The sequence below is a fragment of the Maylandia zebra genome, linkage group LG12 (assembly GCF_041146795.1).
Source record: "Maylandia zebra isolate NMK-2024a linkage group LG12, Mzebra_GT3a, whole genome shotgun sequence".
NCBI lineage: Eukaryota > Metazoa > Chordata > Actinopteri > Cichliformes > Cichlidae > Maylandia > Maylandia zebra.
Window position 1 is genome coordinate 27228550 of NC_135178.1, and position 15149 is coordinate 27243698.

General features: G+C 43.3%; 1 protein-coding gene across 3 annotated transcripts in view; it reads left to right on the top strand.

The window, feature by feature from the left end:
- The window catches only part of sema6a (sema domain, transmembrane domain (TM), and cytoplasmic domain, (semaphorin) 6A), a 107143-nt gene that overhangs the window by 48565 nt on the left and 43429 nt on the right, over positions 1-15149 (top strand). For all 3 annotated transcript variants that reach the window (XM_012918067.3, XM_004547095.4, XM_004547096.3), the window contains exons 4-6: positions 12009-12069; positions 13363-13425; positions 14018-14119. In XM_012918067.3, the coding sequence (XP_012773521.1) occupies positions 12009-12069; positions 13363-13425; positions 14018-14119 (226 nt within the window). The remainder of the gene's footprint in view (positions 1-12008; positions 12070-13362; positions 13426-14017; positions 14120-15149) is intronic.

Below are 15149 nucleotides of genomic sequence, written 5' to 3' on the forward strand. Positions count from 1 at the left end.
GCACTGGATTGAGTATAGTATTGATTTCTTTCACTTTAACTTAAATATTTTCTCTTATCAAAAGGGATGCATAGCAGATCTTCTGCTAATAAGATCTTAAATAGAAATAAAGTAGAATAGAAATACAACATGGAAGTTATGCCAAGAGGTGTTTGTAAAGTCATACTAATGACCATTAGATTCAGCCTTGCAGCAAACTAATTGCTTTGAAGCAATCAACAATACATTGTCCATGATAAACTGAGACATGGTGTATACTAAAGTGCAGGTAATGAACATGAAAACGTCTTAATGTGCAAGCTTGGTGGTTTATGCGTGTCTGCTGTCATGTGTATTTTAGATGTTTAGCAGCAGAGTCACGTTTGGTAAAAGCAATAATTTGTTCAGTGAGAGACGGACGCGGGAGGACTCGCATCCCAGAGGTCCATATTTCATGGTCAGGGTACACTGTGTACTCCATTCAGAGGGAATTCATCATGGTGCAGTGGGAGATTCATCATTGTGATCTTTGCACGTGTGTGTGTGTGTCAGAGTAATATGGTTTTGTGTGTGTCTTCAGCTGTAAACAAAATAGCTCGTCACAAACCTCCACTTTCATGAGAACTGCTTTTTAGTTTGGAAACTTTGCAAACTAAGTCTAACCTTAAAGAGACTCGGTTACTTAAACATTTATTTTATTGTTTTATTACTTTTTGTTTAGATCAAGTTCTTTTGGGATATATTTTTTGTAGTTTTCAGTGACATCTTGGCAAATTTTGTTAATCCTGTGCTCCCCAGTGAAATTGCTGGACTCTGGAGAATGTTTGATTAGGTGAAACAGATAGACCGGCTCTTCACATGCGAATATATGAAAGAAATGGGATCACCAAGACTTTCTGTTTGGATGCTTTAAAAAAAGCTGTTGTTCAAGGTAACCACTGTTTTTGCCAATTGCTCTCCACAGCTGTTTGCCTGCATGCAACCAAAGACTGCCCAAACCTGTTTGATCAACAGAACTCAGACTATAAGCAGTTTCCAGTACCAGACGTCTCATCGACTGCCTACAGATTCTCTATATTCATAAGGAGACAGTCTTATTAACACTCTGCTTTTATCCCCTCACAATGTCTAACCACCTTTATTTGGAGGTAAATAGAAAGGATAAGGGCAAAATAGTGGTCATAATCACCCACTGCTCAGCAAAACCGTGTGTTTGTGTGTGTTTGTGGACATCAAAGGCAGGTGCAATACTTCAACTTTGGATGAAGAAGTCAGTCTAGAAATTTCAGAATTGCTTACAGAAGATAGACGTATGGTTTATATATATATTTTTTATTTGGCACATAAGTTAAACTGACATGGATATTTGTTTAAAGTCTGTACGATCATGTCACGGCCTGTTTCCAATATGTCGTTTGCCTAGTGTTGCCAAAGGACGTGATGGCTGAAACTATGAATAGGTGTCTCAAAGGTTCACGCCAGCTGGAGAAAAGACATGGAGAGAATGATAAAGACAGTCCATACATGCTTGTGCTTGTGGGTATGTGTGAACGCGTTGCTATATACCCTGCCTTGCGAGCATACCCTAGACCTCTCCACATGCAGGGCATAGTCGCCATTCCTAGGCCACAGTCACCCTTCACCATGGTAACACCAACCACACTCTGTTTACACCCCTCTATGAGGCTGCGAAGCATGGGAATCAGAGAGACAGAATGTGTATGTGTGGGACGGACAGAGAGAGAGGGAAAGAGAGAGTGATCGCCGTGAGTGAAAGACCAAAACTTGTGATTACAGCGAGACACGCTCACAGACGCGCACTCAAAAATCCTGATTACCTTGTCTCCGTTGAATCCTCTAGAACAGCCATGCCTCTGTGGCTGCTGTTCTTCCCTGTTGGGTCTCTTTGGGTCTCGCAGTGGAGGCCACTAGAGTCTCTATTATTGTAGCTCCACCAAATCCTGTTAAAACCCACTAATGATGGGGATTACACGGTTGCCTCCTCTCCCTCTCCTCGCAGCACCGACGACATCCAGCTATGTCCACCCTCTGAACCAACTTTTGCAGCTTCGGTAATCATAATCACCTGAAATGAAAATTGGAACAAGTTTAATTTCATAAAATAACTCTGCAAGCATGTAGAAAGAAATGTCCTTTCACCCATTCTTTGGACATTTGCTGCTGATCACATGAGAAAAATATTTACACAGCCTGGCTGGAGTATACTCCTGCACTAGAATTAGTGCCACATTGTTCTCATAGCTTGTCTGGTTAGCTAGTGAGGAGTATCCTGGGTAATAGCAAAAGGCACTGAGATGCTACAAAAACTTTATGTGAGAGTATATGAAAATGCATGGTATCCTGATAAATGCACGTATAGAATATGAATTTAAATTAATGTAGTTTAAAAGTTAAAACTATCATGTTGAAATGTGTTAGACAACAGAACATCTTCAGCATTATTTTACTGTATGTTAACAATTTGCTTAATTGCATGTTCTTGGAATTGGGGTGCACAGGCAATTCACAATTTAATTACAAGGGAATAAAAAAAACAATTAATTAAAAATTAGGAATGACAAACAAAATATTTCCCATACTGATCTCCTTGGAAGTTAGATCCAAATTCAAATTCAAATTTTATTTGTCACGTACACAGTCATACACAGTACGATATGTAGTGAAATGCTTGGACAACTGCTCGTGACCTAAAGAGAACAAAAAAGGAAAAGGCTATGAATAAGATAGGAAATAAATATGAAAAATTAAAAAGGGTAAATTTAACTAGGAAGGAATAAAATATAAATTAAGGTTAAAAATGAAATAACTGTACAACACAAATTAGAATGAAGGGTAAATTTAACTGGGAAGAATAAGATAAAGATAAATATATAAATTAAAGTTGAAAATAAAATAACTGTACAACAAAATACACAATATAGAACTATATAAGAATGTATGAAGAAATCTAAATATAAATAAATATATACACAATAACAGCAGCTGTACAAGTATTAACCGGAAATGAAGAATATAGTGACCAGTGTTGTGCAAAAACAAAGTCCAGAAAGTCCAGTGTGTGTGTAAGAACTGTATGTGTGGGTCAGTACTGTGTGGTGGTGTGATTGAGAGACCGTATCGCCTGCGGGAAGAAGCTCCTCCTCAGTCTCTCTGTGTTGGTCTTCAGGGAGCGGAATCGCTTTCCTGACCTCAACAGAGAGAACAGTCTGTTGTTGGGATGGCTGAGGTCCTTCACGATCTTCCTGGCCTTGGTCCAGCACCGCCTGCTGTAGATTGAGTGCAGGTCAGGGAGCTCGGAGCAGATGGTGCGCTCAGCTGACCGCACAACCCTCTGTAGAGCTCGTCTGTCCTGCATGGTGCTGTTCCCGAACCAGGTTAAGATGTTTCCCGCCAGGATGCTCTCTATGGTGCACGAGTAAAAGTTCCTGAGCACCTTGGAGGGCAGTTGGAAGTCTCTCAAGCGTCTGAGGTGGTAGAGACGCTGTCGGGCCTTTTTCACCACGGTGTTGATGTGACAGGACCATGACAGGTCCTGCGTGATGTGAACTCCGAGGTATTTGAAGCTGTCCACTCTCTCCACTGGGCACTCGTTGATGACGGGGGTCTGGTAGTTCCTCTCCTGCTTAGTGCTGAAGTCCACTATCAGCTCCTTTGTCTTACTGACGTTTAGAAGGAGGTTGTTCCTCTGGCACCAGTTCTCCAGATTCCTAATCTCCTTCAGGTAGGCCGTCTCGTTGTTATCAGAGATCAGGCCCACCACGACGGTGTCGTCAGCAAACTTGATGATGGTGGTGGAGCTGGTAGTGGCCACACAGTCATATGTGTACAAAGAGTACAGCAGGGGGCTCAGAACACACCCCTGGGGGGCTCCAGTGCTGAGAGTGGTGGAGGCTGAGACATGTCCGCCCATCCTTACTGCCTGTGGTCTGCCAGTTAGGAAGTTGGAGATCCACTGACACATAGATGAGCTGAGTCCCAGATGCTCCAGCTTGGTGGTGAGTGTGGAGGGAATTATGGTGTTAAATGCAGAGCTGTAGTCTATGAAGAGCATTTTAACATAATTCCCCCTTCTAGTGTCCAAGTGAGTGAGTGATGTGTGGAGGAGATGAGAGATGGCATCGTCTGTGGAACGATTTGGACGGTAAGCGAACTGTAGTGGGTCCAGTGTGTCTGGTAGTGAAGAAATGATGAAGTCTCTGACCAGGCGTTCAAAGCACTTCATCACTACTGAGGTGAGGGCTACAGGGCGATAGTCATTGAGAGAAGCAGGGTGGGGTTTCTTCGGGACAGGAACAATGATGGACTCTTTGAAGCATGTGGGGATCACCGACTGAGATAAAGAGATGTTGAATATCTCAGTGAACACAGGAGCTAGCTGGTATGCGCAGTCTCTTAGGATACGACCTGGGATGCCGTCTGGTCCTGCTGCTTTCCTGGTGTTCACTCTCTTGAAGGCTCTCCTTACTTCATGCTCGGAGATGACGAGCACGTTTCCGGTGCTGGCAGTATCTTCCTGTCTGCAGCCGTTAGCGCCGCTAACACTAGCAGAGACCTTAGCTGCAGCCTCGAAGCGAGCATAGAAAGTGTTCAGCTCGTCTGCCAGAGTCACGGCCGCGTTCGTCATACCGGTTGTTGGTGCTTTATAGTCCGTTATTGTCCTTAGTCCCCGCCACAGGCTCCTAGAGTCACTCTGTTGGAGTTGTGACTCTAGTTTCCTCCCGTAGCGCTGCTTCGCCTCTTTCACCGCCCTCCGCACGTTATATGACGCGGCTTTGTACGGGTCCATGTCCCCCGTCATGAGTCCCGTGTTGTAGGCAGCGGTGCGGGATCTCAGAGCGTCGCGGATGGTTTTATCCACCCACGGCTTCTGGTTGGGAAACGTTGTGATAGTCTTTGTCTCCACGGTATCATCCGCTAGTTTCCCGATGAATCCCACAACCGCTTCCGTAAACACGTTGACGTCATCGTCGGAGCTGTTTCTGAACATGCCCCAGTCTGCGTCATCGAGTGCGTCCTGTAACGCGGCCACCGATTGATCCGTCCAGCGCGCGACCTTCCTCTGAACCGGAACTTCCTGTTTCAGCCTTTGTTTGTATTTTGGCATGAGGAAGATGGCGGCGTGATCAGATTTGCCAAACGGGGGGCGGGATTGTGCCTTGTAGCCGTCCTTGACCGTAGTGTAGCAGTGGTCCAGTGTCCTTTCACCCCTGGTGGGGCAGGTGATGTGTTGATAAAAGTTCGGCGCTGCGCGTTTGAGGTTGGCGCTATTAAAGTCCCCCGTCACAATAAGCGCAGCGTCCCGGTGTTGTGTGAGTGCCTCATGCAGCTCGCATAAGGCGGTGACCGTGTCCGCTTGTGGTGGAATATAAACGGCACTTACAATGACCGATGTAAATTCCCGAAGTAGATAAAAAGGACGACACATGATGGACAGTAGTTCCAGATTTGGTGTGCAGGAGCGTGTGAGAGGAACAACGTTCGCACTGTTGCACCAGTTGTTGTTCACCATTAAACACACGCCGCCTCCCCTTGACTTCCCCGAGTCCCGTGTCCTGTCCATGCGGTGAACCGAGAAGAACTCGGCCGGCTGGATGGCGTGGTCCGGCACCGCTGGGTTCAGCCATGTCTCGGTGAAGCAGAGGAGATTGCAGTCCCGAATGTCTCTCTGGAACTTTATCCTGGCCCTGAGGTCGTCAAGCTTGTTCTCCAGTGACTGGACGTTGGCGAGCAGGATGCTAGGCAGAGGTGTGCGGTGTGCACGAGCTCTCAGCCTGTTCCTGACGCCGGCTCGCTTCCCTCTAGGCCGCCGCTTCCCTTTGTTCTCCCTCAAGATCTCACTCGGCCAGCTCGGATCCGGAGTTAAAAACTTCGAATTGTGAGTACATTGTATACCAATAGAAACAAGAGTGTCACTGTCATACCTAATGTACCCAATGGTGATGATTTTGCCGATTTAGAAACGCTGAAAACTAACTTAAAAAACAAAGACAAAGAAAAAGTGGTTGGAGCAGTCGTGACGGCAGCCGACCTCACCGGCGCCATCTTTATTAGATGTAAGATTACTGGGTAAGGTTCAGTAAAGAAATCACATCTTATACTGTGATTATGCATATCTGCTTAATTGTTCCAAGAGTGCACCGTCAACACATGCCCCTTACCATACTGAAGCAGCCACGCACAAAAAACACACATACATTCACATACAAATACACACAAAAGGAAAGGTGGAGGGAATGCTGAAAACCATAATGAGATATTCAACCTTCGAAAAGAACAACCTGCCTCAGCCTGGGGGTGAGTGAACCCTGGCTTGTTGGATTTCATGCCACCACATCACCGAGGGCCTCTCGATGCCCTCAACCCATTCAGAACTTCAACAGCTCCCTTCACAGCCTGAAGGTGCCTGCTGGCTTCCCCAGTTCCCTCCCGCCTACTTTGTGAAGAGGATTTGAACCAGTGAAAGCCAAAACAATGCAGAACGGGCCATCCTCCACCACCCATGATCCAGTTATGAAGAAAGGGGAATATAGGTGAAGAGGGTGACGAGAGAGAAAGTGTGGGAGGGTGGATTGCACGAATTAGGTTTGCGGAAAGTGGAATGGTGGAATAAGGTGCGGGGCGCATGCTAATTGTGTTCCCCTATTTTCTGCCACTGGAGTGGGAGATAGTTTCACAAAGGCCCAGCAGATGGACCGCGCTGGCCTGTGGTTACCCCAGAAGAAATGCGCTGTTATGAAAACGACATTCCTCCACACAAAGAGCCTGTGTTCTCGTGGCCACGCATGGCTACATGTCCGACGCAGACCCTTTCTGTCATTCTGTTGCACTCAATCTCACACTCTTGCCCACGCTCAGTTAGTCTACTGTTCTGACTGGATCATTCAGCTCTTCCTCACTGTGTACCCATCTTTTTACAGTGTCTCCATCTTTGTCCCTAAGAGGATATTTGCATACCTTCCATCCTACTCACGCATTTTTTGTCCCAGGATTTCGGGAAATGAGAAGCCCACGCCAAGTGATTCACATTGATACCCAATGTGTCGCGTTCATCCACTGTCAAAGACGCCTGTTATTTCTCGTTCCTCACAATCTCACGGTGTTTCTAATTTCATCATCTGCACCACAGCGCTATAGAACCGCTTCCTTTGTGTTAAAGTACTGTGCCATCCTCAGGCTGTTTGATTTACAGCTGAAAGCGGGAAAATTATGGGAAAGTGAATGAGTTGCAGCAAAGCACCCTGTGGATTTTAGTTAAAAAGTTACTAAAGTCTTAACCAAGTAAAGACCGTGTCAAACGCATTCGCTTTAAAAAAATCTCACTGGACTGTAAATTTTAACATCAGAACAAGCAGAACTTGTAAAGAGCATGGCAAAGATTTCAAGATGTGACGAGTACCTCTTGAGGAGGTTATTGGGAGGAGGAGGAGAAAGAGTCGGCAGAGGGCACGAGACAAATATACTGCCTAAACTAAAAGATACAGGTGCATACAGGTCTTTTAAAAACAATGAGAGGTTTGCTCAGGGTTACCTCTCACAGTTACTGCAGCAGATTCTCCTTGTAAACACTTTTGAATTCGTAGCTGATTGTTGCAAGTTGTGTCAAAACTGTAACTTTAAACACACTCACACAAATAGAGCATCTTACAGGATCTGGAGATGTAATTATTTATCTCCCACATTCAGCATGAATAAACATCTATGAATCTCATGAGAAATAAGAGAAAAACAAAACTCCTGCCAACTCCACGACTTGCATGGGAATGATTAGGCTTTTCTCAGTTTCTTCACTACCAAAGTAATCCAGTGATAGTTTTGTATCTACAGTTACACTGCAGAGCCGCCAAGTGCAGATATTTCATTCTTTTAATGTTGCCAATTTGCCAAACAAATGTAGGCTAACACAACACGGCTCAAGTTGTAGTTGTAGTAATTTTTAAAGTATTGAGGTTCAGAAAAGCAATAAAGCGTAGACTATACCAATACCATGACTTTTTATATTCCTGAAGTTAGAGAAAGAAGGGTGAAGTGGTTTGGATGTACGGAGGAGGGATAGTGGATATAATGGGCAAAAGATGTGTAACAGGGAGCTGCCAGGCAGGAGGAAGAGAGGAGGAATACAGAGAAGGTTCATGGATGTAGTGAAAGACGAAGGCTGGTGTGACAGAAGAAGATGCTGGTAATAGGATGAGATGGAGGCAGATGATCCAGTGTGGTAACTCCTAAAGGGAGCAGAGCAAAGAAGAAATTCTGTGGATAAACTATGTGAGCTAAGAGTCATTATTACTAATGCCATGCTCTCTAATTCTTTACAAAACTTGATTCTAAGACACTTATCTGATCTAAAGCACCTGGATTAAGCTGCATACTGCATGCAAATTAAACAGAGTATCACATTTTTCATTCTCATGAATAATTTTACAAGTAAAATTTGTACATCAGTACGGCAAATGGATTCCAAGCTTGAAAACAATAGACAATGGGACACCTATTTTTGTATTCTCAGTGAACTGCTCAGCACATATGGAAATGGGCTGTTGCATAATAAAATTGGTCTTTGCCATACTTTTGCCCCAGCAGAACAAAAGCTTTTACTCACAACAGGTTGTTTAGTCTGTACTGTGCTCAGCAGGCAAGAGCGTCTCTGAAATCAGAATATGTTGCGGGGTTATTTTGGGGGGCTAAAATATTTGCAAACCATCAGATGAAATGCTGAAATATATTCAAAGTGACATCTACGATGAAGGCGTCCTATTTTGTAGTAACATAAAAATAGTAGTAAAACGTTTCCTGGTTATTTTCCTGAGGGTTTTTCAAATTAATGACTTCCCTTCAACCCACCACAATCTGAAAAAGAAAATCAATTTATGTGCCGTTCTCGAAGACTTTAGAGTGAAAAGTTTATATGAAGCCTTTATAATACAAGAATCAGTTTTTTCAGCAATTATTTAAAAAAAAAAAAAGAAAAGAAAAATCCATTATTCATTTCAGGTATGTTTTCAAGAAAATATGTCAAAAGATTCTCTGGCTGTGTGAAGTGTGTGCTGTTTTTCTCAGAACTTATCCTGTTAAGAAAATATGCATTGGATATTTTGTGGGTGAGTTTACATGACAAGAAAAATTTACATTTTAGGGGGTCCGTATTGGAAACAACCATTTTTTGTCATAACATAAGCTGAAGGTCAGATCATACGTCATGACAATAACTAATAACAAATTAGCAACAATGTGACTGTGATGGATCATGTGTTTTATGCAGGTTTCATCTCTGGAAGTTGACTTTCATATAATAAAAGATAAATATAACTTGGAATACTGAATGCCTGGAACGTAGATAATTGATTTTAAAACTTCAAATTAAAAAATATAGTACTGATGTTTACAACATCCAGTTTAATGTTGCACAGATACATGTTGTACTCTGCCTCTGCTTCTTTTCTTTCTTCTGAGTGTTTCATGTGACTCAGAGACCACAAGGAAGTGACTGTGTTGTAATATGAGTTCAGGTGCAGGGCTGAATAGGGGAAAGGGTGCATGTGAAATTTTGTTGGGGTAAAGACTCGGGGGTGGGGGGGTTGTTCCGTGCACGTGTGTGTGTGTGTTTGGAAAGCTGGTGTTGACACAGACACAGCCGCTCCATTGTACTCCCCCATCTCCAGTCAGTATGTTTGAGGAACGCCTCATCGCTTGGCTCGCTCTAATCTCTGCTGGAACCAGAAACCTGCGGCGGGAAGGCCTCAGCCCAGAGGACTTTGTCAGCACCGGGATAAGAGAGGCACAAGTCAGGGAGAATCGCTGGGATGGTTACTACTGAAAATTATGGAGAAGTCAATTACAGATTGCTCGTGAGCTGCTTTAAATTTGCAGACAGTAAAATAACCCAGGGGGTTGCAATAAATCCGCTAAGTAATCCTTTGATTTAATAGCTTTATGAAGTTTGAATTTTAATATAAAGATAAAACAAGTTAACTTGCTGAACTTAAGGAGACAAATCAGAACATTTTAGTGATCATCGTCCACCGTTTTTATCACCTCGTGTGTTTCATCTCCATTTAAATGTGTCTCTGTTTTTCCACTATTTTAAATGTAGTGGTGCTGATTTTTATAAGCCAGCTTTTTAAATATTCACATTTACTCTAGAACATGTAATTCTGACTGCAGTGAAAGGGATACTGAAAAAGGCAAGACCGACTGACCCGGGAAAATCAGTCCAGAACAATTAGCACAGAGCAGTTCAATGGCAGTGGAACCAGTTAGGCCTAATGAAAAACATTTTGGAGGGGAGATTGTGGTTTTGGCCTGAGCCGCAACAACCTGTAACTTGTTGTTGCTCAGTTTTTAATCATGGCAGACTGCGCAGCGACAGTCAGCATCTGGCATTTGCTTGAGCAAAGGAACTTGGAAGGAAGGCCACGGGATGAATCTGAGTGACCTAAAGCTGACTTTGCTCTTGGCTTTTTTCATGAAAAGGGTTTTCTTTTTATTTCAGCTGAAAGCAATAATCACAAACATTTAGTTATAAGAGGTAATCCACAGGCCAACTTTGAAATTAGTCAGTATTGTCCATAAAAATGGACTTTTGAGTGCGCTGTTGTGGAAAATTTGTTTGAGAAGGGATGAAAAACGGGTGACATTTTTTGTTTTTAAATGGTAAATGGCAATTTGCTAAAGGAATTTTTGTGCTTTACATGACAGTGATGATATTGATTATGTATATTTTTTTTATACTGATAGGTCTGATCAGTGGACAGTTACTATAGAAACCATAAACAGCCTCAGTGTGGAGAAATGAAAAAAAGATTCATATGATGTATTTTACAGTTTCTTTGAGAAATTTCAGAAGTTAAACCGACAGAAAAAACAGGTATTTAGCCCCCGGCCTCTCTGGAAATGTGATGAAAGCTGAAATGTTTTCCTAATTTCAACCACTCTTAAAGATTAATTATTCAATTTAAGAATTGTGGCTGATAATGTACAGTAGACTGGGTTTTATCCTCAATGAGACTGAGGTGGCCCCCAGGAAAGCGATATAAGTGGATTCATTTCAAGATGCCTGTTCCTCCAAAGACTTTATTAGATTTAGTTAATGAGAGAGCAAGGCAGGCAGGCTGGCTAAGCGCAGGTTGGGGAGCTGGAATATAATTAAGCCGTGAGTCAGATGATGCCACTGTTACACACTTTGATTAAAAACACGTTCAACAGCTAATCTTCAACAAATTAAAGCGGTTACATCGTTTGGCACGGTCACCTTTGGTTCTCTCCTCAAAAGAAAGCTTTTCTTTCTGACTCTTCCTTTCATGCCACCTCTACACCTTCTACCTCCCACCTCTACACCATTGTATCCTCCCTCTCCATGTCCGCACCCCAATTCTCCACGGTAAGAAGGTGTAGCGGCATGGCTGGTCAACTAGCCTTGTCTGTCTGTCTGAGATGTAGTTAACCCTTGTGATTTTTATGTCTTCCATATGCCCTGCTGGGGCCTTTATGCCTGGTCTGTGTAACGCAGGAGAAGCTTGTATATTTCCAGGCCAACACACATAAGTCTTCTTGTCTGAGCTATAATGAGTGTTAGTATAGATTTCCTGTGGCTCAAACACTAGGCTTAATTGACCTGAACAGCTCTGAGTGACTTGGCACCTCCCGTCTCAAGCCTTCCCTCCTCCCTCACTCCCCACCAAGACCTTTCTCTGGGACAAAGAGGCTTTTGTCCCCAGGCCTGCGCCACGGCGCTCCGAACCTTTGTTGACTGTTTCTGTCTGACAGAGCAAATAGATCTGGCCTCCTTTTGTTTATTGTCATTTTTTGAAGTTTGAACAAAGTTTATACAAAGCCCCATTTTCTGACGCTGTTTGCTGCCTGCAGGGGGAAAACAGAGAGGGAAGAAAAGAAATGGGTTTATTGTTTGTTGAATTTTGACTGTCTGCTGCTGTCTGACCTCTTCTCATCTCTCCCTCTTCTTTCTCCCAATCTCTTTCTCCCTTCCTCACTCGCTTTCCCTCAATCACTTGCAGGGATCATATATACACAGTGGACACAGACACTGCCAACAGTGAAGAGATATTTTTCAGTAAGGTGAGTGAGACGTCTGCCTCTTTGAGGATGTGTTGTTCTCTGCGTGATTGACAGCGTAACCTCACTCTGACTGCAACAGTGTGTACGTATGTGCATGTGGGTGCATTTGTGTGCCTGCCAGCAGTCTTACTCACCCGCTCACCGATTGGACCTGGCGCGTTCGCAATGGTGACCCTGTTAAGAAGATTATTTAATCAATCAGCTAGCTTGCGTCATCCACGCTCATCAGTGGGACAGCCAGAGGTCTGATGGGTGCGTAACGGAAGCTGAGGGGACAGCGGAAGAAGAGCGAGAGGGAGGAAGGAGAAGGGGGAGGAGCAGGAAATGGAGAGCGAAAGCAAAGGTTAGATGAGTAGCAGAAGAAAGACAATATGGATGCAGAGGTGAAGAAGATCCCATTGTATAGTTTCAAATTATTCCAAAAAGGGGCCTCATATTTACATAGGGCCTCGACTGTAATAACCCACTCTTTATTCCATTTCAACCACTCTTTGCTGGCATCGCATGCCCTAAACATAATGCATGCAAACAGAATTCAGACAAGGCCATTCTCGTGTATGCAACAACCAGCAATCCCTCCACCTCATCCACTTCAATGTCAGAGCCTGGCAAGTGGGTCTTAATGAGAGCAGGCTGCAGATGAAAGGCTGGTGCGAGACGCGCAGATTGATTGATGACTGAGGGTCTTTAATCAGTGGCTGAGCTCCAAACATGTTGTACAACAGCGGCAGGTACATAGTGGTCTGAACCTGCGGCTGGGAGCTGACCCTCAGGTGACACAAGCCAGGGACACACGTGGTGTGTATGTGTGTGTACATTTGTGTGCATGGCTATAACTTAAGTATAATTACCTGTATGTCTGTTTGTAGTCCAGTGACAAGTAAAAGAGGGCTGATCCACAGGTCAAGGCAGTGCGTGTGTGTGTATGTGCACACGCAAGGATGGCAAGCCTATTAATCCACAGATTTGTCCACGGATCTGTCCTTGGACAGTCTGTTCTGATCCGGGGTCAGTATTGTATTTCCTTCCCTCTGGCAGAAAATTCGATGTTCAAGGAGGTAAAATGATCTCCAAACAAACTTAGAATAAAGTTTGCCTCAGAGCAGGTGCCTCATGAGAGAAATCAATGATGTAGAATCTCAAATGATGATTATTGATCTTAATATAGATGGGTTATTGAGCTCCATAGTGCTGTCTGTTTTTTCCTCCTCCCACCTCACTGTTTAGCCTGCTTTCTTTGTGACTCGCTATTTTTCTCTTTAGCTTCAGTTAAACTTCCATCTTTTTCTACAGAAAATGACATGGAAGTCCAGACAGGGAGATGTGGACACTTGCAGAATGAAAGGGAAGCACAAGGTAAGGAAACACACACTACAACATCATTTGTAGAGCAAACGTCACTCGAGTTTTTCCAATTTTTTTTGTCAGTCACACACTGCATGGCAGACAACCTGTAACTGATGTAATTGCGCACAGTCTCTGTTTCATTGTCTTGCTCTCTCTCTCTCCCTCACACACACAGACACTCTTAACACACATTTTAAAGACACAAGATCCTGAAGGTGCAATAACACACTTCTTGCAGTTCATATAACCTTCTGCTGTCAGAATTTATAGAGCATATCAGTGGGAATCTTCATATCTCGTGGTTGTATAACTTTATTTTTTTCCTGAACTTAATAACACTTTCATTATTGTTTGAGAGGACGTTAAATGGCACATTAAAATCTCCTGCGGATTTGCCTTTATGTGCCGTGATCAAATGCATGTCACGATACTGTGTTTGTTACATATGCCTCTCCCTGCTCACCGCGTGCCACATGCTGCACTTCAAAAGACAGAAAAGCAAAAAAATAACAGCCCACATGTGGCTACAGATACAGATGTCACCATGGACTTCCTTTCTTCTTTTTCTCTTTCTTTTTTTCCTGCCCTGCTCTCCCCGAAGGATGAGTGTCACAATTTCATCAAAGTCCTTCTGCAGCAAAATGAAGACACCTTATTTGTTTGTGGAACAAATGCTTTCAACCCCTCCTGTCGGACCTACAAGGTAGGAAAACACACACACACACACACACACACACACACACACACACACACACACACACACACACACACACACACACACGAATGACTATTTTGTGCTCTTGCCCACTTTTGTTTTATCTCAGTGACATTTTTCACATCTATCATTTTGCTCTTTCACACACACACGCACATAACACACACTTATAGGATTTTTGACCCCAGCCATGTGAGAGTTTAGAGGGGGTGGGCTATGGAGCCACGGACATAGATAGATGACTTTCACAACTCAGCAGGCCGTCCTCCTGTGCCTTTACCTCCAGGTGTACTTTGACAAACTCAGTTCAGAAGCAGAGAAAACTACTCAATCTCACCTGCTTTCATGCATGCTCGCACATTGCCAGATCTGTTTTAACCTTTTCCTGAAAACACATTTCCGGCCATATTCAATTTATGGAATAGCATCAAGATTCCTTCAGGAAAAGTAAAACCACGAAAAGAAATGGTGCATTTTATTTCCTATGAGTCACTAAGGAGAGCACAGGTACACATTAAGATTGACTTAGTGCACCAAAATAGAGATGCCAATAAAAAAGCAGATGCAGAGAGATGATTAAAGTTTGGCATACGTGGAAGCAGATGAACAAACGTTAAAAGCAGATGGGCTGTGTTCAAATTGAACCTTTTTTATTTGCTGTCGACATAAATCTGATGTTTCTGATGCTCCAGTGTGAAAAAGTGAACATAATTGCCATTATAGTCTTAGTTCGTTCAGCTTGACTGACCTACTAAGTTTGCTAAGCAATAGTTGAAAATATTGGAAAATATTAAAGTTTTAATTGGTATTTGTCTAATTTTTTTTTAGCATACTCTATGACAAATCTTCTGGAAACCAACCAAAGATCAGTATCAGAGGTTTAATCATAGTAATACTGTACAAATACTATGCACTGCTGTCCGGACAGACCCAGTATGAAGGACACCTTACAGAAAAGGAAGAATGTGGGACAGTGGGACAGTCGGATAGACATGCAGACAGTAATAGAGACAAAAGG